The following is a 23,767-nucleotide window of genomic DNA, read 5'->3' as shown; positions in this document are numbered from 1 at the left end:
GTTTTCCTACAACCTCTATGTGGATGACACGTCTTAAATTTAGTCACGTTTTTGCTTTGATCTGAGTCGTTCTAGACATACGACTGACGCACTAATGCATTGATCATAGATCATACCTACAAAGACGATTAATTGTTTATTTAAAGTACCTAAGTACGTGTGCATGATTATTTGAAATAATTAATGATTTTTACTGAGTTTTGAAAATTTTCATTTATGTTTCACTTTTTTAGATACTTATTTTACAACACTAAATTTTGAGTGGGAGGATACATTAGGTAATATTGGGAAGCATGTATCGATATATGAACTTATCGTTATTGGAGTGTTTTCGCTCATTCATAGTAATTGAAATGGCCAAATCACGTGTATATTGATTGGTATTGTATTGGAAATATAATATTCTTGTGTATTAGTGATTCACGATTCCGTCAAATGACGTTGTCAAGAAAATGGTTAAAAAAAACAAACAGATTTTCAATTATCTTTATGCGCAGTTCTTGTTTAAAGTACTATTATATTCTGATAAAAATATTGATCATTTAAAACTGCGGCTTCACATTTCATTAACCATGATTCTATATTCAACTCAAATCTGAAGGAAAAAAATAACAAAACGTAATATCATCGTAAAAATATTCAAATAACATTAATTTTAAATTCCCCGTCACCTGGAAGGGAAAGGAATTATAGATGGACCATATTTTGGATTGGGTTAATGGTTTGAAACAACAGCTCTTCCAAAAAAACAAAAAAAAATTATGCATGTTTTTCTTAAGAATCGTGATGAATAATTATAAAGAGAATTCCCAAAATTTATCTTTACCAAAAATATTGCCTATAAAACTATATAAAACTAGTAAGAATGCTCTTCTTCCATTCATTAGTTTTGAAACGATTAATAGTTTAACAGCAGGCAATAAGTTAAAACGTCGATCGACATTGATGATAATCCACATACCCCGCGACCCGCTCCTGCTGTCTTAATGTGCACACAACGCAGCCGCCAATGGGAGCAAGTCCTGCCGACCAAATCATTCAGAAACGGTGCAATGACGACGTCACAAGTTCATTCGCCCCGTTGTGCTACCGCCGCCATCGATTGCGCATCACATTGTCTAGCACAGGAGCTATAAGCCGCCGTGACTGAGAGCGAAGCTGCGGCGTATTTTCAGGCTGGAGCGGGAGTATCCGCGGCCTGAGAGTTGAATGAAACCAGGTCATGACGCAATTCAGGAAGCGTAGCATCACTGGATGGATATTCAGGACGACGCAATGCGTCCTTGGTGCTGAAGTCCTGTAAAAGTAGGCTATTCAGGTTTTGTTGCATGGTAGCATTGATTTTATTATTTTCATCGAAGAAAAGACGTATTATGTTAATTACACATTAACACTAGTTTCAGAGATATGATAATTCTGTAGGTGATATTTTTGGAACCTGCAGGCGCGAATATATAGAGGATCAAGGGGAGGAGCTTTGCAGGGCAACGTCCCGATTTCGGCGTTTCCTGGTCCTTGGCATCGCACCGCTTGCTTCCGAAAGTAGGTTACAACGGTGCTGCTGAAATATTCATTCAGTGCTGCATCAGATTTCTGGTCGTTTGTTATAATTACTCCTTTTAATATAAACAAATGAATCAGATCAATGCAAAAATTTTAAAAAGTCGAAATCAGTTCACTTTTTAAAACAATTAAATATTTTATAAAAATTATAATATCTCTTACCAAATATTAATAACAGCTTAAATTAAAGCTTAAACTATGATATAATTCAAAGGGGTTTTGTTTCGTATGTGAATTTGGTCTATTTTTAGTTAAAGCTGGTTGTGTAAATATGCAGTTTTATCCTTGGATCGAAATTGTGTCGCGCCTGCGCATTCAACAATTGCAACAGCGGGCTGCTGGGCAGGACGATGTGTTTGTTTGAGAGAGGGTCGTTGACTCGCACCGCTCGGGATCTATATTTAGCCCGGGCTTGGGTTGGAGTCGGGCGCGGCTGAATGAGTCGGTCACTAGGTCATGCTGGTTCCCTACTCAATGATACCGTAAGTACGTCACAGGACCACCCCGGCCATCCCTTCGCACCCGCACCGATTTGCCCAGCCTATTCGTGTTCGTGAGTTGCTTTCATGTTTGAACAACTATGTCCTTAATATCATAAATGCGATTATTAGCTGTTTTTATTAATTAAATTCACACAAAAACAAAATCAATTTAAAGCTAATTGTTAATTTGAGATCATATGATGCAGAAGTCAAATCACGTGGATAATCCTCGTGACAATCGGTGAATTGCGTAGTTGGTTTACTTGTTTGCTTATTAATTGCAACTTGGAACTCCGAGTTTGAGTTTATGGACAGGAATTGCACGTTGATACGGAAATATTACACGTCGTGAACTCGGAACACGTGAGTAAAAATCACGAGACGCCTGTGCAAGTTGTGACGTGGAAAGAGCGAACATGAAGCATTTATTTTACTTGATATGTGATCGCGCACTTTTCTAATTATGGGATCTGGTTGAAAATAACAAGATATTAAAGAAGAGAACAATTCTTGGAACATGGATTAACGTGGAATCGAACGTGCGCGAACTTGATAGGTTATTTCGTTTGATTTTAAAGTTTATTGGATCATGTGTTTAATTATTTAATTTAATTTATTCAAATAATGTATAATTCATGAAATAATAATGATTTATATAAGTGAGTATGATAATAAGTAAGTATAGAATAATATTTGTTGAAGAATATCACTTATAAAATATGTTTATGTGATTTTTTTTTCAAATTTGTGTTTTTACAATAATTTAAAAAAAAACGAATATTGGTGGATGCAACATTATAATATATTTTTAAAGTAATTTTTGCATATGACTTGTGAGTATCTGCCGCATATCTTAATATATCCTTCCGGTAAATTCTTTATCAATACCACGTTTTTGCGCCATTAATAAAATACTGAATCGGCCCCTCGACGATGACGAGCACAACGTATGCGTTCGCGAACGGCGCGTGCTCGTTAGGTAGCCCGCGAGATGAATGTAGCACAGGGTGGTGTAGTGGCACAGTATTGCAAAATACAAAGTGCACGACCTAAATATGTTCACGATAGGGCCGTCGCCCGAGCAACAAAGAACCGCTTCTAATGACGTCAGAGTACCCACCGAGTGACGTAACTTTGACACGTGAGCCTGTGTGCGCCATTCGGAAGTAGGTCGCGAAAAGTGGAACGCTGTCCTGGACCGAGGTCGCCGTGTGTTTTGGTGCGATGCATGCAGAATCCAGCACGGATACGTACATCCTCATCGGAGTACGCCGCCGCCTGGTGTGTTCTCTTCGTCGCCCCGGCGGCCAATGTGTGCATATGCATTTTTTACTTTGTTTTACATCTACAATCGCGAGCTTTTAACAGATAAATTCACATATTTGGGTTATATCATAGACATAAGTATAAAATTGTTTTAGAAAAACGTTCAAAAACGTCAGTTATCCAAGTTTTTACCTTTGACACGTGTATTTAAACCTTCTGGTATCAAACTTAGTAATTTTAGGAGATTTTAGCATATATCTAATTAACTTAAGTTAATTTTTTGTTTTTGAAGTTTTTATTGTGATATTTACATCAATATTATCAACTTAAAAAAAAAAAACACACACAAAAATTTGATGGTTAAGATACAATCACCTATTCATGAAATGGGAAGCAAATGAACATGTTTACGTTTCCACTATATTTTATACACATGTTAGTGTTTCTTCCGTCTGCCACCTGCAATATCAAATTCCGTTTTAATAAGCAGTGAATCAAAGTTTGTCCCTCGAGATTAACTTAGAAATATATACACTTCGGTAGTTCACATCATATCACCTCGTACGTTCATCGCATCTCCTCGTGAAAAGATGTTTTTATCAACTTGAGTGGAAAAGTTAATTTGGAATTTGAAATTAACACTCGCGTCTGCATGAGTTTCGCATGTGCGCAATTAGTGGTTGGACGACTGCGTGCAGTAGCAAATCGAGAGAGTACTCACTTTAATCAAATGGCATCAACCTTAAAATTACCTTCGAAAAATACATGAACGCACGTGTGAATTTACTTGTGAATTAAAGTAATTTGTAATTAAAGACCAATAAAATCTAGTAAATCAAATAAAAACTAAAAATAATGGTCCTATGTTTTGAATGTACCTTATCTTTGATACCAAGGCCGGAAGGTGTAATTTGAGAAGGTTACTATGAAGTCCGACAAAAGATTTGTCTTTGGTAAATATGAAAATAACATGTTTACTTTCGGATGGACTGCGGTGTGGGCGCAAATGCGCATTAATTTCACGTAAACAAGTATCAAGCACAATGTAATTTGTCAGCCTATTCTTGTCACAATTGATTACAATATAAACATCAACCTTTCGAAAATTGTACGCAGTTATACTCACCTGCATTCTGCGTCATTTATTGCTAAGGAATAATTCAATATTGGCAAAACTAAAAAAGAGAAATTATTTATTATAAGCACATGTTATAAACAATTAATCTGTTTTAGATAACTATGGTTTAAAACTTGCTGTAATTTGAAGAAGGTATTAAACAATAAAAAAATAATTTTCATGTTGTTTTATTTAAAAATCAGCGAATTTTTTTTATTTGCATATTTACACGACGTTTAGAATCTTGTTAAATTAACAGTCTGTACTAGTCCAAAAATACTCTAGGTAAGAAGTAATAGATTGTGTTGAGAAGAAAAAGAGAGATATTAGATGTATTTAAAAGTTTTATTTATTGCAATAGTATCTGTCAAAAATTACAAGTTGCAATTGTATTCTTTCCATGTTATTACTGCATAGCTCGTAATAAAATCGGTGTTTTTTGTTTCATATACAATACTAGATAAATGTAAATTCATAGATTACAGTGCATATCATAGTGTGTCAATTACAGTATTCAATAATATAATTAATTAATTCAACAGTCTACTTGATACAGTCTGTAAAGTGTATAGTACTCTTAAGTGGGTATTCAGTGCACAAGATTTTCAACAACAGAAAATCTAAACAATTCGTATTCCAAGTTTGATATATGTTGTGTTTTGAATCATCGTATATTTGTTTAAGTATAATTGATTTTTGCGAACGACGCTTGTTCGTCATTAACCGTTTTACATCAATTAAATATAAAAAGTCGATTTATTTACAAATTGTTTTCATTTTTTGTACAAATTTCATTCGTTAAGTATCGTAATTGTTTTCGACTTTATTATTAGTACAAAGTATGTAGTACCACATGCGACGAGTCGAGTCGGCAGTCTTTTCGAGGAGTTTTATCTTCGTATAGGGATTGGCGCGCATAGAACGATGCGGAATGTGTACTTAATTATATTGCCCATAAGTTCATAAGGTTGTTTAAAATTTTGTAGAAGTTGATATAGTGCGGTTGCTCGTAGTGATCGACGAGTTAGTTTTATCGGTGCAGCGCTGCCATATATTGCAAGCTGCATCCGCCGCAGTTGTTGAGATATATCTTTGTTGTGGTTTTGGGCACTCGCTGGGTCGGTAGGCCGCTCATTCCTTTCACGTACGTGTAGGTCACTGGCGCGCGAAGAATCTTTTTTGGTGGCGACTTCTTGGCAGCTTTTCTTTTAGACTCTTTAGTGTTGGTGCAGCTTTTTGACCTTGCGTTGATGCTGAGGTTTTGGAACACTCTGCGGATGCTCTCCGCTGATGTGGAAAGGTGGTGTCGAACCTTATCGCTTCCGGTTTCACTGCTGCTGGAGGACATGTGATGTGGAGACACGGAACGGAAACCAGATTCGCCTGATGAACTGTTGCCTTTACCCGAAGAGTCAGTACTGGAAGAACGGCTGTCGTCTTCGTAGTCATCTTGATGGTTGACGCCACCACGACGCGCAAGTTTGCGGCTGATTGCGCGGAAAAGTCGGATGCCGCGCATTTCCCGCGAAGGCGACGGCGTCATCGGTGAAATACTCCGGCTATCGGTGTTCAACGTCATCAGCATCATTGAATTTTCACTCACTGACATTTTGCTTTAAATATATACTTTTGACTTTGTTGAGAACGGTTATTGCGCTCTGATTGTATGTTCAGGGGTAGTTGGTTCTGAACAGTCAGAGCTACCGATGCTTACTGGAGAGCGCTTCCAGTCAACCCCGTATTTATATCTTCCCTGCTAGACGCGTTTGTACGTGATTGCGTCAGGGCGCAGGTCAGAGCAGCCTATGAACTTCAGAGGATATCGCAGGCTCTAACTAAACGATTATTTGTTATTATCGCCACAATCTATCGACAAATAAATTTGTTTGTTTAAAATTATCATTGAAGCAATTTGACACAAAAAATGAATGAATCAATAATTTTTATTTTAAATTTCAGGATTGTTCAAAAATATTTTTATAGAATTTTCTAGTGGGGTGTGTTACGTAATGTTGAAATCCTGCATCTAGAACTGCATGCCCGGTCAGTCAACCCTGTGCAGCTAGTAGAAACTGCATGTGTCAGATGTACAGGAGCTGGGATGTGGTGGCTGAGTCTTTTGTTTTATCCCGCTTGCTCTGTAAACGTATCCTACATAATTCCTCCACTAAAGCCTTAAATAAGCTTGCGAAATATCACAAAATAGCACAAAAAATTAAATATCACAAAAATCAGACAACACTCAATGGATTTCAATGGAAGTTGTCATTAAAAATATGTTATTATTACAATTATTTAGTATTGAAATGGAAATCAGTTGAGATTAAACTCTAGATTTATAAAGATGGTATCTATGGACTCTAGAATACACTCCTCAACAAATACCACAACCTAACAAAAAAAAAGAAATTATAGACTGCCTATATATATTTCCTAATATTAAATATTCGTCAATATTTTAAGGAACGAAAAATGTGAGCCAAACACGTGAAAATGCAAAACATATTCGAGAGTTTTCTAAAGTGTTGTACTCCCACGCACATGTCTGCGTATATTATCAGTTAATTGAACATATTGTGAAGCGCAATATTACTCGAATTGTACGATCTTTCAAGCTATATAATTAGTAAATTTGTCTTGATCTATCCTAACAAAATCTTGCTTATGTTCCACACTATCGTCATTTGGTTCATATTTATTATATAAACATGTGAGTCTATGTCAAAGAGACCTTATTGGAAAGCTTGTATTCGTTTTTTGCTGGGCGTATTTCAGAAGACGAATTGACGCGTCGATTTATGCTAGTTCTTTACAAAAAAGAAATTATCGATGAATACACTTATAAAATTAATAATTCTTTTGACTCTGGCGTTTAGACTACTCTTATTTAGAATTAGGATCATATAGTGATTTAGTATTCGTAAACAACTCAACTATCAGGAGTGCAATGTAACAACATTTTAAATAATTTAAAACAGTTTCAATGAATGACTGCGTTATTTTTAATAAATAGTTAATCATTGATTTAGATAAAATCTTTATAAATTTGTTTTTGAGAAAAATGCCGTAACATTAGGTCTTCCTTCGTACACGAATTACAGGTTGGCTATAAATATGATCATGGGCATGTGGCACAGTAGCTATTCGCGTCTGGAAGGTATACATACATTGTAACTGCAAATTAAGTGCTTAGGTAACCGAAACCGTGTCCACGTGTATTCAAGTATTATTCGCTGTATCATAAATGCATGAATAATGCAGTTGAAAAATATATAAAGTACACGTGTTCCTGTTCCTCTTCCTTACCACTTGTATCTTAAACTGTTTTCTTCTCCACGTATTATTGCATTAATTCAAATAATTAAGCATTGTTATTTTAAGCTTTTAAATAAAAATAAATAAATATACGAATGTTCTGGAAGGAAAATGGAAAACAATTGAGTCGACAACTTCGAGATTGTTCAGCAATTAGCAAGTGTGGCGAGTAAAAGGTCTGTTTTGTTATTGCCACATGGTAGACACGCGAAGCATGAGATGAGGTATTGGCACGTGGCCGTATAACGTGCTATCAATCAAAAATCTGGCGGCATGTCGATATCGTCAATGTAAGAGTTGGATTTCCACTGCCCGAGAGGTACGCACACCGCACACGATCATACAGTCCGTGCAGGACGCGCGTCGCGACGTCGCGTTCGATGCATGCGATCGCGCACACAATGGAAACACATGTCGTTTGCGCGTATCTTGCCGTCGTGGCGCGTGAAACTCTTGAAGAACGCGAACAACCGCACGATGATAACGCGACGCAGAAGCACTTTCCTGCTTCCGCATGTCGCGTAAAAGTATGGCTTATAATTGCACGTTTTAGTTCATGCTGCGTGTGCGATCACGAGCTACCCTCGTCGAGGTACAAGAACTCGAGCAAATCGTAAAGTATACATAATTTATTAATTTATAAATTCACAATTATTTAGGATAGTATAAAACTCAAAAATATACTTAAGGGCTTAAATGAATAGAATTAAATAAAAATAAAATTTAGTAATGCAAAAATAATATCACAATAACACAAAAATGATTATCAAATAGAGCATTTATTGAAACTCAAGTACCTAGTAACTTTTTATTTTCGAGATGTTTTTATCATTTTTTACACCTCTGCCACTTGTTGAGCCTATATTACTGTGAATGTACATAAAATATGAAAATGCAAATATTTCATTTACTGAGAAATGTGAATTACATTAGTAGTGTCTCCGTAAATGTTGGCAAATGAAGGCATTAAAAATTGCGGCATTTAAGGAAATATTTAGGGTAGTGGCTGATACGGGTACAGGTATATTTAGAAAGGCCTTTAGAAAGGCCTAAGTTTGGAAAAATGTTACGTTCAATGTACATTTACCGATGGGAAATGTACGTTGATTCCAAATTTTCAAAATGCAATGGCAATTCACCAGGCAAATGTACACATTTTCCTCCCAAACGCACATTCACGATAACATATATACTATTAAGATTTTATTACGAAACAATGACACTTCTTGGTCGCCATATCAACCATCATGAACCACGACCTGGGGTTACTAGTTTTGCGTTCATCTCGCCTCACAATTAAGACGCCTTCATTGCTTTCACACAATTGTTGTAAATACTAATTGCACTCAATTGACTCAGCGACGATCCTTTAGAAATAATCCAAGGACGACTAATTTATCGTCTAATGACTTGTCGGGGCGAATTATCATGTAACGTCAAGCCAATGCAAGATTATTTGAAATCAGTCCAATTTGAAGCCAGATAAAGCTATAATTTAGCAAATAAAAATAAAACGATTACGTACTCGTATAAAGTTGTCTGGAGTACACATATGTGTAATCTACATATTCACGAAGAATAATTATTGCTGAAATGTAGAGGTTTAATGGTTTTAAATAAATATTTTATTTATCGTGATATTAAAATGCATGTTGTAAATCGTGGATATACTCACCATCTCACACTAAAAAAAGTTGACATTTAAAACTAGAAACAGTTAGGCAAAATGTCAAAGTTTTGAACTCTTCTCTTAATTTTGTACACATGCATGAAATAACTGTTAACAGAGCGTAACTAAACAGAGCAAGAAATCAAAACCATAATCACAAAACGGAAATTGAGATATATCTCTAAACAAACTTTCTTCATTGAATTAAAATAAGCTATATTAATTTCATGATGAACCAGATAATATTAACGTTTTTATGAGTTGAATACAAGAGTAGTAGGCCCTAATTTGGGCAATTTGCAGTCTGAATCTTAGGGCTATTTCTGTCGCTTTGATCGTTCACACGTCTTTGCTGTGACGTCTATAAATACGCATTGATGTGGCAAAAGAGCCGTCAGACAATCAATACTCAATGACGATAGAGTGCTAGGATGTGTTGTGGGTTGTTTACCGGCCAAAAGTATAATAAGCGTCCTAGACATGTGTGTCAATGTGCAGACGTTTGCTTGAAGCTTATGACATTGTTCGTGTAAGAGATGAATTTGTATGCATTGATTTGATTAAATTGGCCATGCGCCATTCGACCGTACACACAATGTGCGTGTACCGTGAGTAAAACGATGACGACAAACGGCTTTGTGTGTCAGCTATGTGTACATCGCACAAACTGACCAACGTTTATGTAATCGAGTGGGTGTTGCGTTGTTACACCTTTAGTTAAGAATTTCAGATTATATAACAACGCAATGCAACATTATCTCTTAACTTACATACACATAATACACATATAAAATAATTATTTTTCAAAAATATCTTCTTTTTCTTGTTTAGCAGCTAAAATAAACGAGTTAAATATAAATACCTAAAATTAATTATTGGACTTTTGAATTTCCCATAAGAATAACATTGAAATTTTTCTTTTATTTCTAATTTACGAACGATATGTCATACACTAATGTTCTTGAAGTATTTTTCTTGAGAGATATTCTTTATTGTTGCCAACAAATGTTGATAAATGGACTTTTGAATTTTTGTTGGAACCTATTTTTTTTCTATTTTTATTCAGGAAAACTGGTAAATTGACATTGAATTTTATTTTGTCCTTGAATTAATTGGCGGCGATAGCAAAACCAAGAAAATAAAATAAATGACATAAGACCTTTTACTGTGGACCAAGAATTTCTTCACAGAAATACATCAAGAACCCTACAATACGACAATATTTATATTAATATTTAAGATCCATATTAAACTTGCTTATTATGGCACCTAATCAAAGTTTTTAAGTTTAGTGTCTACCGTAATATATATTGAGTTGATATTTGAAATAAAGATCACAAACTGTTTTAATTTTCATGGTATGGTAGAAAATCCCATTTGTACTTATCTGATAGTTCTGTAGTTAACACGAAATGTATTCATAGGAAATAATGAAGTTTTTATTACTTTCCTGGTTTATTCATCCATTGTTTTGCAAATCAAACCTTGCAATTCACGTCCATACCCACTCATTTTGTACTATAACATGATTTAACTTTTCTGATCACAAAAATTAATTATTTATTAATACAAATATTTGTAGTCTTTGAGTGCCATTCCGTAATCAGGATCCGAGTAGAATGACGTCGTGAATGGCGGAGGTCCATATCCTGTATTGGCCAGTGGTCCACCGAATTCTTTTCCGATAAGTGGCAACGAGTGGGTGACCATTAATACGCTTAAAATCACAACAATGACGAAAACAGACGTTATCTGCTAGAAAACAATGCACGTTAATTAAAAATACTTCAATTAATACTTTTTATTTTATTATAACACACCGTGTTCATATTAAGCGCGTGTTGAAGTTACTACACTCAAAAACAAACTAAACAATATTTCTAAATTTCTTCTGCAGCATTGACAATATCAAGATTTCTTATGCAGTTTGTATTTATATAGTTAACTCGGTTTCTGTCGTTAATATTGCCAAGCTCAATATGTAGCATTGGAATTAGGCGGAACTTTTGTTTAATATGTTTAGAGTTCAAATCACGTGATATTTGTAAGCTGTCGAGGAAGAAACAAATCAAACCAGTTAAACCCAGGTAAAAAAATAGCAATCGTAAAAAACTGTTTGTCGTGTTTTGAATTCACATTTAAGTATAACGTTGTTTTTGAAAGATCAAACAAGATCAAACGATAAAATAGTGCTATTGAAATGTAAACTTGTTTTCAATGTCAGGGCTTTGTTTTAAAGTATGGAATCGAATTTTAGAGCTTATAGGAAAATATGATAAGTATACTATTACTTTGCAAGCAAATTTTCATAATTTTTATTAATATTAAAATTTCAAAAGTCAGTTTGTTTGTTTGTTTGTTTGTTACTCATTTTCGTGGGAACTACTTAACCGATCAACATGAAATTTGGTACACATATTTTCATGAGTATTGTAAAGAACATAGGATACTTTTTATTACAAAATTCAATTATTTTTGGATGAGAAGGCGTAAAAGTGCATTATTAGCATTTTTCATCTCTTAAAATAACTGACAGTTGAATTTATGCAACCGGATTTAGTTTTAAAAATTTTTAAATGCTAAATGTGTACTTCCGGTAATTGAATATTTAATTAGATATATGTAAATATATAATAATTATTTTTTCAAAATTATATATTATTATTGTTTTTCCACAATCAATCTAGATTTTTTACCACAATACAGTAAATTGTTATCTAACAATCATGCGACTCATATAAATGATTTTATATTATTATAATGTATGTTCACGCAAAGTAAACAATGTCACAACACGTTTTTTTTCAGATCATGTGATTTTTCTGTTACTACTTTTAACAATAATGATATTATTGATAAAAATAATACGTATGTATGTATATAGGTTAAATTATAAGTAATTAACTTTAAATACTTTAAAAGTTTAATTTACTTATTTATGATTTTGGTAACAAATATCGAAATGCAGAAATTGTTTAAATTCTTTATCGTAATATACTGTATATATACTGTATATATACTGTATATTGCAATGCGGACAACATCCTATATAAATGTAGTATGGTCGCGCACGCTATCATTAGTAATTACATTTGTAGGCATTATTTTTTAACATGAATAGAAAAGCAGATAAAAGCATCACATTCTCTATCAAAAATGCGCAAGTTTGTGTGTTTACAAACCAAACTAGTTCAAGTTTATTTTGCATTGGCAAACAATTTAAAAAGAGCGTCACAATTTATTCTATTTTACTAGCGCAAGTGAACCGTAGTAGTGGCAACAATTAAGGAAATTTTGCACTTTGATTAAAACGAGGCAAACATAATTATCCATGTCACCATAACTATCTACGGTAGGACGACGCGTGTAATGGCAGTAAGGCTTCGAATCCAGTCACTCCAGTGTGCATCATTAAATCATTCAAACTATGTAGCATGCAAGCACATGCAATTTTTCACGTTAACGAAGCTTGGATATATATAGGCGATCATTCGTGTATGCCAATACTTTTGTTTCAATTGCAATCAGCAGGCAGCGATAACAGACCGCAGTGTCTGATACAATAAAAATGCGCTTATCGTTGCATACAGCATGCGACTGGGTGCATATCTTAGTAGTGTTCGCGTGTGGGATTACCACCGTAATTGGTTGTGGTTTTGACGTAAGTAAAAGTAAAACACAATTTTATAAATAGTGTTGATAGACTAGGAGGTGATTGGTGTTTTAGAAATGTCATGATGTGTTTGAAGATGAAATTAATGTCCACATGGTCAGTCACAGCCACGATGACGTCGGATGGGTAAAAACTGTCAATCAGTATTATAATGATCAGGTGCAAAATATTTTAAACAGCGTGGTGGATGCGCTTTTAGCTAATCCCGAAAGAAAGTAAGTTTCTTATACTTATAAGTAGCTGTACTTCTTAAACATCTATATTAGTTGGTCATAATTATTATAAGATATTCACAAAATCAAAATTAAATACATACCTTCATATTTTTTTGAATTCGAGTATGAGCAGTAGGGTTTTATTTTACTATTTCTGTGGGATCTGATTAGCTTAAGCGATATTTATCAACTCTCCAATTATAACCGACATCAGTAACAATATGCGAGAACAATACAAAAACAATATTTCCGCAATACAATAAACAGATTAATCAACACACTACTAAACTTAACTATACCTAATTATAAAAGAAATTAAAAGTTGAAAATTATTTTTAGGCGAAAATAATACAATAAAAACATAGGTACTCTTCTTAATTAAATCCAAATATTTTAGAATATGAGGTATGTGTTTCCGTGAACAAAGTAAAAACTAAGTAAAATTAAATAATAGTAGTGGCATAGCATACATATTTGCAGGTAAATGATGTAGTTATTAGAACGTCATGAATATTTAACTTTTACGTTGGTTGTAGATGACTGAAGGTTGCATTTAATGATATTGCTAATGTGGAAGTTGTTATAATAAAAACATACGTATTCATTTTATCTATAGAAATAAAAACTAGGCTGACAGAGTAACACTGAAAATCACTGAGCTGCATGGATTCTGGGAAAGTAGGACGTTATTATTTGCCAAGTAAATTTGGCATACAAACATAATTTATGAATTGTGAAACTGAATACTTTGTTTATTGTTACTAAACCTTTGATAAGGAAGGCCGCAACCAAATAATTGGTTCACATAATTTAAACATTGGTGAAAATGCCTGAAAATACTTTTGAAAACAAAAACATGCCCATATGACAAGTGAAATTAAGGTTTTGCTTCTTTGGCAAACATATTAATCAAAATTTTAATACATACTAGCATTTACCCACGCGAATAAAAGCACCTTAGCGCTATCTCGTTTCGAACGTTTTAACTAAAACTCCGGACCAACTTTCAATCCTTATTTTACATCTCGCAAGAGACTTTTTAGCTTCAATAAGTGGCTTACTTGATTTTTCCGGGTCAAAAGTATCACGATACCAATTTTTTTTCTAAATGTGCTTAGTGGTTGTTGCGTAAAATCGTCCCAAATAATCAAACATAGCCATATTCATATTTAAAATAATGATATGATCTCTACTAGATTCAAATTTAAAAACTGCAAACAGTAAATAGAGTGATGTGATGGGATATATAATACTATAATTTTATTTTATTTAACTTATAACACTGTAGTCAATTTTAATGTCAATTTTTAATGTTTATGATAAAGATTTATACAAGTGGAAACATCTTACTTGTACATGTGGTGGAAACGTCAATCAAAGCAACGTAAGGACCAAGTACGCTACTTATTCAAAACTGGACAACTAGAAACAGCCGGTGGAGCATGGAGCATGAATGATGAAGCGACAACACACTATCAGGCTATTATTGACGGATTTACTCTCGGTCTAAGGTATGTAAAGAATGCAACAAGTCTACTAAGTCTATAGAACCAGCAAACTAAATTGGATTTCTACAAGATTTATCAATGACACATTGGGGCCATGCGCAGCTCCAAAAGTGGGATGGCAAGTTGATCCGTTTGGTCATAGCCGGCAAATGGCAACAATATTTGCAGAAATGGGCTTCGAAGCGTTGTTCTTTGGTCGTTTGGACTATCGTGATAAAGCTGAACGCATTGCCAATAAGACAATGGAGATGATGTGGCGCGGCCATACAGTATTAGGAAAGAATTCTGAGATTTTTACTTCTGCACTGTACAATTTGTATCAACCACCTGATGGTTTTTGCTTTGATAATGTTTGCGGATACAGCATTGGACCTTATAATGAAGATACAAAAGTAATAATAAAATTCAAATATTATAGAAATTTAATTAATGATTTGTTGCAGGTTAGACAATTTGTATATTATATTGAGGAAATGATGCGAGCATACAAAACAAATAATATTTTAATTACAATGGGCGGTGATTTTACGTATACAATAGCTGAAGTTTACTTTAGAAACATAGATTTTTTGATCAATAGTATTCGAAAACGAAAGTTACGCACTTCAAACAACAAAAAGATAAACATTTTCTATTCTACTCCTGCTTGCTATTTCGACGCTGTTCGAAGTTCAACAAATCTCAATGAATTACCCCTAAAAACTGATGATTTCTTCCCATATGCAGATAGGGCATTCTCATACTGGACAGGATTCTATACATCGCGACCAACGAGCAAAAGATTAGAACGTGAAGGAAACAATTTGTTGCAGGTCAGTTAGTATGACATCTTAGAAGCTGAACAATTTTTAGTAACTTGTATAAATATTAACATTTAGGTCTCGAAGCAATTAGCTGTTTTATCTCACGTTGGTGCAAATCGTGACTTATTTGATTTATCTAGCGCGATGGGAATCATGCAACATCATGACGCCATTACTGGTACCGAAAAACAGTACGTAGCAAATGATTACGCGCGATTGCTGCACGATGGAATGTTAGGGGCCGTGGCCGAAAATAGCAAGCGCATCGAATCTCTTTATGGTGTTAATTGGAATAGAGACTTTGTTACATGCACGTTGTCGAACATGAGCATATGCTCCACGGGTAGACACAAGCGATTTGCCGTTATCTTGTACAATCCGCTTGCATACAGTGTTAGTCATCACGTGCGTTTACCGGTGGCTAATCACCGGTATACAATTAGAAAATCTCTTAGCGGTGAGTGAAGACAATAAGATATTTATAGCATGCTGATAGATTTAGATCTGTTTGCTAAATTTAGATGGCTAATAATATTCAAACAATTTTCAGAAAAGGTACCATGTCAAATGTCGACTCCCTTAAGAAAATTTAGTGATATTCATCATGGTGACTCACATCCGTATGAACTCACATTTCTTGCTGAAAACATTCCAGCATTAGGTATTAAACAATATTTGATAACTGTGGATGAACAGGCTGAGCCTGTGTTATTGAAACCAGTAGAACCTGAAGATTTTTTGCAATTGGGTTCCAAGGTCAGTCTTAATAACTGTATATACTGTAATAACTGTAATAACTTAATAACTTTTAGGACTTGGGATTAGTAGTTGATTCTGATTGCAAAGTGAAGGCTTATTTTACGTCAAGAGAAAGTGTTGAATTTGAACAGAAACTAATGTATTATAATTCAAAAATTGTGGCTGCTCGGATGAACGCTGAGGGTCGACCATCAGGAGCATATATTTTTGCACCTGAGGGACCTGCTGTCGAATTCCCTTCAATGAGGTGTTATATACGCACAGGTCCATTGTATGACGAAATTCGGCAAGAATACGAAGACTGGGCAGGACAAATTGTGCGGATTTATAAAGATTCTAAAAAGTACATTGAGTTTGATTGGACTGTTGGTCCAATTGAGTTACTGTAAGTTTATAAAGATTTTCATAAAAAAATATTTAAAAATATTGTTATTAACGCGAGTGCATTAATTTTTACTTACAGGAAATTTCAAGGGAAAGAAATTATATCTCGCTTTAAAACAAACCTGAATAGCGGAGATCTGTTCCGTACGGATACAAATGGTAGAAGTTATATAATTAGAAAGCGAAATGATCGTGAAACGTACCGATTTGAACCTGAAGATGAGATTTCCAGCAATTACTATCCGATCACGACATACATTGGTATCGAAGACTTTACAAATAATAAGTATTTGACAATTTTCAGTGATAGAGCTCAAGGAGCAACTAGTTTGGCTTCTGGTGAAATAGAAATCATGGTATGATTATGTTATATTTTACAGCATCAATGTAATGAATTTTAATGTTATCAGTTGCATCGTCGTTTGGTTCAAGACGATTCTTTGGGAGTTGAAGAAGTTCTTGATGAGAAAGAAATATTTATGGGTGCAGTGGCTCGTGGACAGCATATAATTGATTTTGGTTTGATTGAAAATAGAGATGATGAAAGCATTTCTCGTGAGATACTACTAAAGCCTTGGCAATTTCTGATACCCACTGCAATTAATGATATGAACGTTTGGAAAGTAATTAGCAAAACTGTGAGTGATTAATAACTCTATTTTATTAATAAAATTTTAAATGTATTGTGATTTTTAATATTTTTAGTACTTTGGGCTAACACGAGAATTTCCAAAAGATATTCACTTATTGACATTGGAACCGTGGAAAAAATGGGAAGACAAGATTCTTATACGTTTAGAACATATTAATGAACATGGTATTACTCAGATATTAGATTTGAAGGTATAGATTATATATATTATTTTAAATTTGAAGCATTTTTTATTATTTCTAATTTTTTTTAGAATGTATTTACCGCATTTAAAATAATAAATATCCGGGAGACAAATTTAGCTGGAAATCAGTGGATAGATGGGAATAAAGTGAGACACTATTCGAAACATCATTTGTTGCCATACGTTTATACCACACGTAAAAACGTTGTTGAAAGTTTCCAAGTTCTACTAAAACCACTACAAATTCGAACATTTGTGTTAACAATCAAATATTACACATAAGCAAATAGAAAAATAATGTAAGACTTATAATTGGAATAATTCACATATTTGAATAAATAATTTGAACCAAATTAGAACTAAAGTATAATTTTCATCGAAAAACGGTAGAATCTTTCTTTACTCGCATTTTGATTAAATTTTATTCAATATTATATAATGTCAATTTGAATTAATTTCAACCATTTTACTCCGACATTTTCAGATTTATATATTTATTTGCTTCTTAGTATAATGATAATATTTAACTGGTTATTGAGGCAGAAGACCAAGATTCTGTGAGGGAAATTACTAAAGCGTAAAAAAATAAAGCGTATAAAAATAAATATTTTGAAAAACATACTTCAATAACTATTATAAAAATCTGAATAGATTACATTTATTTATCACATATTAGCTAAAAATAACTAAAGTACTACCATTATTATCACAACTGTAAAACAGGTGAGAATTACATGACGTCACTGCTTTAATGTAAAATATGTTGTTGTTCATGTTGTCAATATCTTTTCCTCACTTTGTGTTAACTTAACTTATAATAAAATTAGTTTAAAGTAGTGCGAGGTTACATTTCCGATATTACATTTCATGTTCTTTAACGGGTTTTTCTTATCTGTGATTTTACATTAGTGTCTTTGTACCAAATTAAAATATTACATTATATAGAAACAAAATGAAAATAGATTATGTAGATACATACAATCATGTTAAAATAGGGACTAGAAATACATATAAATACAGGCAAAAATTTTGTTTCAAGTATCAGTTGAACTAACAACCAACAAAAAAACCAACATGGCTAAATTGGTATGTATTTCAATTATGTTCAAATTATCTAAAATTGTTTAGAGCAAATATTCTACTGGTTTCTAATTTGTTACAGATTCTTGCCCTTTTTGCAGTATTTGCTGTAGCATCACTTGCGTCTGCTACCTTCTACCATGATGAATATGCACCTGGAGAGATGCCACCCATGGATGATTACTATCCATCTGAACCTGAAGTTGCCCAATTTGGAAACGATGTTGTTGATACTGTTCCCGTCGACTCAGCTGTAGACCAACCAACTGGTTAAATTTTTATGTCTAAAATTTTTAAATTTTGTTCAATAGTCTTGTTTTTCTCAGATTTGTAATGCTTAATTAATAAATAAAATATGCAAGTATCAAAATACTTAAAATTGTTTTAGTATCAAGCCTAGTCTACTTACAAATATACCAATAATATAGTAGATATATTATTGTTAAATAATCTCATGAGTAAAGCCTTTGTTTAGTCACTTGATACTTAATATACTATTTTTTGTAAATTGCTTACTGAGCTAGGTCATCATTAACAAAATATAGAAAACGTATGATGCCGAAAATATAAGAAATGCGTTATTAATAATTTTCAAATTTATTTATATTTTTAACTTATGATAACTTATGTTATTGTTAATTTACTTTTGTTTTCAAAACTTTTTCTTTAATTTTCTTGCCTCATTTTTAATGGCCAATATCATAAAAACTTTTTTACTTTACAATTCATACATTCAGTTTTCAAATAATTTTAAATTCAATCTATATTATATATTGAAAATTGCAAAAATTTGCCAACATAATCATTTTATGTAAATAGATTTATATTTGCATAACTAGCCCGTAGGTAGTTGTAAACAAACTAATTCATGCTTGAGGATACCACTGTATATACTGTATGGTATATGCATATTATTAGTAGAACAGGCGGATTTGTTCATCTAGTTTATGTTTTGGAAGTCAATGTCATGCACACTCGAATAAAGACAGACGGTGCTCTCCTTAATATTGAACTTGAATAATAATCCGGCAAACCGGATCAACTAAATTTGTGACGGCAATTTACACCTATGGTGAAGATAGGTTTCCAGTATTTCTAAAGCGCAAAAAAATGCCAGGCTTTATTTTAATATTTTGAATTTTGAATTCATAGATCAACGTGCTTTAGTGGTACACTAGGCAAATATACACTCGATTTAATAATATTTTGCTTTATTCGCAACAATAAAAAGAAACAAGATATATAATAGGCACCTTTATTGCAATTGTTTAAATAAATGTATTGTTGAGTGTGTATAAAGTTACCTTTTATGGTCGAGCAAATTTAATTTAGTATAATAAAACTTTGACATTGTAACGACCACTAAAATATTGCATAAAAAGTATTTTTTCCAAAAGTATTTATCATACCAGATCAAAACAGTTGTTATGTTATTCGCATACTCATTTAATGTTAATTTTATAAAAACAAACAATAGACCTAGTAAATATTCAACAATTATTATATGTATTAGCCTACAGCAACCAACGTTAAAAAATGTAGCAATGATATTTAATTATGCAATAAAATGTGGACATCAAGTTTGTGCGCATGATATACATACGAAATCCGCCGTTGGTCTTGATGCAGTTTTTGTTCTGATTATATCTATGAGTATAGTGTGACAACCTCGATTGTTATTCATCGTTATTAAACCGAATGTAAATACGATATGCGTCAAAATCCAGCGCACAGTGCCAAAATATTGCATAATACCATCGCATACGAATCAACCAATGCTGTCACGTTTGTATCAAACCGCGCTTGATGAGTAGGTACACACAGTGCAGATTAATTGGTATGCTTGATAAGCACGCTTCCAGTGGCTATTAGTATGCATCTGTTTCTAAATTAGTTTTCTTGGGACTCGGGTTACGCAATTAGTTGGTGATCAGCATAAATTTTCAATTTAAGAACAACGCAACACAGTTCAAGGTGACGGGCGTTGCCATAATTTTTTGTTATTGTTAAGATTGCCTGCTTCTGGCATTGACCAAATACACCAATGTATGGTAAGTACATACATACATACCAACAAAACCTTACTAGGTAATGTGGTTCTACTATACCTCCCATCAATTACTATCAGTCCGAAATAAAGAAGAATTCGGTGTGGATTTGAGTATAAATACGGTGGGATGAGTACGAGCAGGTATCAGTTTGTCAGCAAACAGTAATCAAATCAAATTCAACATGTTCAAATATGTAAGTAGACCGTATTTCCGCAAATAAGTAAAAGTTTATAAGTTATAAGTTTTGTGTTATTCAGATTGCTCTTTTCTTCGCCGTTTTGGCCGTTGCATTCGCCGCCCCTAAGCCAGGCTTTGTTGCACCATACGTCGCTGCCTCACCAATTGCGTATTCTGCAGGATATGTTGCACCAGCCTACAGCGCCCACTACACCGCCCCAGTTGCTGCCGCCTATGCCTCCCCATACGCCTATAGTGCCTACAGTGCTTACACTCCATACGCTTACGCTTATTAAATTTTATGGACACGATTTGAACGATTCTGAAATTCTGCAATGTCGACTGGATGGCTAATTTTTGATTTATGTTGAAACATTTAATTGTTTTATAATATGTCATATGTGTAAATGGAAGAAAATATTTAAAAACAAAAATAAATTTGATAAATTATTTGAGAAAGAAATTTACTCATTTTATTTCATAATAAACCCAAATATTTAGAAATTAGTTAAATTTTAATAATAAACATATTTGAATAATATATTCTATATAATTCGTATAATACGAACAGTCGATAAATCTATTGCAAATATTATTCACTTTGTATTTATAACTTTAATTGTCTATGATTTCCCTGCAAAATTTGTTTGTGTTTTAATTTGATCCTCTACTCTATAATATGTATTTGTTTACCTGTGATGTCATTTATTTGCTTTAAAAACTATGTATTGATTTTTTATATTACCAATTAACATTAATATCCCGGCTAATACATTAATTACTGATAAGACTAAAATTTGTTATTTTCTGATTTTCATACGGGCACCATATTAATATTAGCGATAGCGATAGCTAATATTAATATCTACTAGTATAACTTAAGCTTAGGTAGCATTTATTGTTGTAGAGGTACAAAGCTCGCGAGACAGCATTCTAGAAGCATTCTAGAATACTAGAAAGTTCAGTATATTATTTATAAATTGAGTTATAGAGTTGTTATATATAACAAAACGCTGTAACGCTGAAATCTTGTCTTTTAAAGTTTCCCAGTTGCAATTAAAAAAAAACAATATTCAATCCACGAAACTTTGCAACCATTTTGATATTACCATTTTCTATAAGTATCCCAAATAAGCATCATCATCTATTTATTTTGATAACTTTGAACTTGCAAATATTTGGCATTTATTATTTTGATTGCAAGTACACTTACTGCCTTTAAGTAGTTCTTGTAAATTCTGTTTCTGATGATTTACGCTGTTTTTATTGTCATCCTGTTTTTATGTATAATGTAAATATGAAAATTTGCATACATTTGTTGACACGCCGAAATCTACATTCGACAGACCTAGTTGGGTTGATCCGCAACAAGGCTCTACGTCCAAAACGTTATGTCATTGACTCCCCACACCATACTTAATTCTGTGTTTTTTCTATATACTGAACTTGCATATGGGTGGTGGACACCTTAATCATTTTTAGTATAAATACTCGGGCAAATTGATCACAAAACATCAGTTTGTATCGATCAAACAGCTCAAACAAAACCAACATGTTCAAATACGTAAGTATTGGATCGCTTAGTGGTTCAAATAAAACGTGTATTGTTCTGACGTTAATTTTGTTGTTGCTCGGCTAGGTTCTCGCCTTCTTCGCCGTTTTGGCTGTTGCTTTCGCCGCCCCTCAACCAGGCGTCGTTGCTCCTCTGGCTTACACCGCCGGCTACTCTGCTGGTTATGTTGCCCCAGCTGCCTACAGCGCCCACTACACTGCTCCAGTCGCCGCCGCCTATGCTGCCCCAGCATATGCTGGCGCTGCTTATGCCGCCCCAGTCGCTTACTCCGGCTACGCTGCTCCAGTCGCCTACTCCAACTACGTCTATTAAATTGTTAAAGATTTGATAATCAAATGGCTTTGATGACTACTGTTGCTATGTGTTTAGACGCTTGCACATTATTTAATACCATCCAAATAATGTTTAATTGAATTTAATTACAATAAATATAATATTGTATGAAATATTTGTCTTTAATCGTACTTTACAAAATATTCATTTTACATTTTCATTCTTTGGCCTTCTCGTTTCCTTCTTTGCTCAATAATTCAATACATGTATAAATAAAAATTTAATGTTATACCCATATACATAAAATATAAATTTAGAAGATTCGTATTATCAAATTATATTAAACTTATTAATATCAACAAAATTATACATTTATTACTTTGGCGCAGTCATTATCTTTATTTCAGAATAAATTTGTCTTGTCTCTATATCTTTGATAGAAGTAATAAATAAACAACAAAAACGAAGAAACTAAAGATATCAGAAAGAGTTATTATTTAAAACAATAATAAAATTCTATTGTTTACAAGTGTCTAAAATTATGCCATCGCTCTCACAAATTATATGAAAATAGTAGCAATTTATTCAGTAGATTTACAATAATAATTTGTAATAAAAATTGATTAACCTCTCATCGGGTGCGGATTATATCACAAGCTCAGCAAAAATCTTATTCTTGAAAAATTAAAAATATTTATTTTTTTTTAATCTTATAAATAATAAAAACAGTTTTGAAATATGTGGAAATAGTGAACTCTTACAAAATTAATAATCTAATATTTAAGTAATACAGAGGATTTTAAACCCTGAAAGTATCAATATCTTGAAATTGTTGGTGAGAAAATGAATTTAGCTAAATACAATTTACGTAGTGCAAAAATAAATATTTTTTATTACCGATAGCCCCACATGTTTTTAAACTTAAATCCTATTAGAGTGAATCCAGTTCCTGTATTGTTAGAACATATCATTTCCATAATTTATTATACTTTACCAAAATTTGTTCTACATTATTAGCCCAGG

At 33.2% G+C, this 23,767-nt stretch overlaps 4 protein-coding genes and 2 long non-coding RNA genes across 6 annotated transcripts; 4 read left to right on the top strand and 2 right to left on the bottom strand.

The window, feature by feature from the left end:
• Positions 1-4,759: 4,759 nt before the first annotated feature.
• LOC135793916 (uncharacterized) lies at positions 4,760-6,127 on the bottom strand. The gene has a single exon (XM_065305044.1). The coding sequence runs from the start codon at positions 6,035-6,037 to the stop codon at positions 5,459-5,461; it is 579 nt and encodes a 192-aa protein (XP_065161116.1). The 5' UTR covers positions 6,038-6,127; the 3' UTR covers positions 4,760-5,458.
• Positions 6,128-10,829: 4,702 nt separating this feature from the next.
• Positions 10,830-11,404, bottom strand: LOC135794091 (uncharacterized). The gene is made up of 2 exons (XR_010548797.1): positions 11,233-11,404; positions 10,830-11,164 (listed from the first exon to the last, which is right to left on the bottom strand). It is a non-coding gene; the product is annotated as an uncharacterized lncRNA (long non-coding RNA).
• Positions 11,405-12,550: 1,146 nt separating this feature from the next.
• LOC135794090 (lysosomal alpha-mannosidase-like) lies at positions 12,551-17,943 on the top strand. The gene is made up of 12 exons (XM_065305232.1): positions 12,551-13,073; positions 13,140-13,300; positions 14,626-14,811; positions 14,879-15,200; positions 15,252-15,620; positions 15,687-16,068; positions 16,162-16,367; positions 16,424-16,755; positions 16,834-17,110; positions 17,165-17,392; positions 17,460-17,597; positions 17,660-17,943. The coding sequence occupies exons 1-12, from the start codon at positions 12,981-12,983 to the stop codon at positions 17,870-17,872; spliced, it is 2,907 nt and encodes a 968-aa protein (XP_065161304.1). The 5' UTR covers positions 12,551-12,980; the 3' UTR covers positions 17,873-17,943.
• A 380-nt stretch (positions 17,944-18,323) lies between these two features.
• LOC135794089 (uncharacterized) lies at positions 18,324-19,049 on the top strand. Its single transcript, XR_010548796.1, has 2 exons — positions 18,324-18,676; positions 18,753-19,049. It is a non-coding gene; the product is annotated as an uncharacterized lncRNA (long non-coding RNA).
• A 1,853-nt stretch (positions 19,050-20,902) lies between these two features.
• On the top strand, positions 20,903-21,194 carry LOC135794563 (pupal cuticle protein C1B-like). Its single transcript, XM_065305876.1, has 2 exons — positions 20,903-20,914; positions 20,979-21,194. The coding sequence occupies exons 1-2, from the start codon at positions 20,903-20,905 to the stop codon at positions 21,192-21,194; spliced, it is 228 nt and encodes a 75-aa protein (XP_065161948.1).
• A 1,164-nt stretch (positions 21,195-22,358) lies between these two features.
• LOC135793854 (pupal cuticle protein C1B-like) lies at positions 22,359-22,917 on the top strand. The gene is made up of 2 exons (XM_065304966.1): positions 22,359-22,462; positions 22,538-22,917. The coding sequence occupies exons 1-2, from the start codon at positions 22,451-22,453 to the stop codon at positions 22,781-22,783; spliced, it is 258 nt and encodes an 85-aa protein (XP_065161038.1). The 5' UTR covers positions 22,359-22,450; the 3' UTR covers positions 22,784-22,917.
• The last annotated feature ends 850 nt before the right edge of the window (positions 22,918-23,767 follow it).

The sequence above is a fragment of the Atheta coriaria genome, unplaced genomic scaffold (genome assembly GCF_025399875.1).
Source record: "Atheta coriaria isolate IRGN ID8LTWV9N9 unplaced genomic scaffold, Caltech_Dcor_3.1 hic_scaffold_6_pilon, whole genome shotgun sequence".
Classification (NCBI taxonomy): Eukaryota; Metazoa; Arthropoda; class Insecta; order Coleoptera; family Staphylinidae; genus Dalotia; species Dalotia coriaria.
The sequence above is the reverse complement of the archived record's forward strand: the minus strand, read 5'-3'. Positions and strand labels throughout refer to the sequence as shown.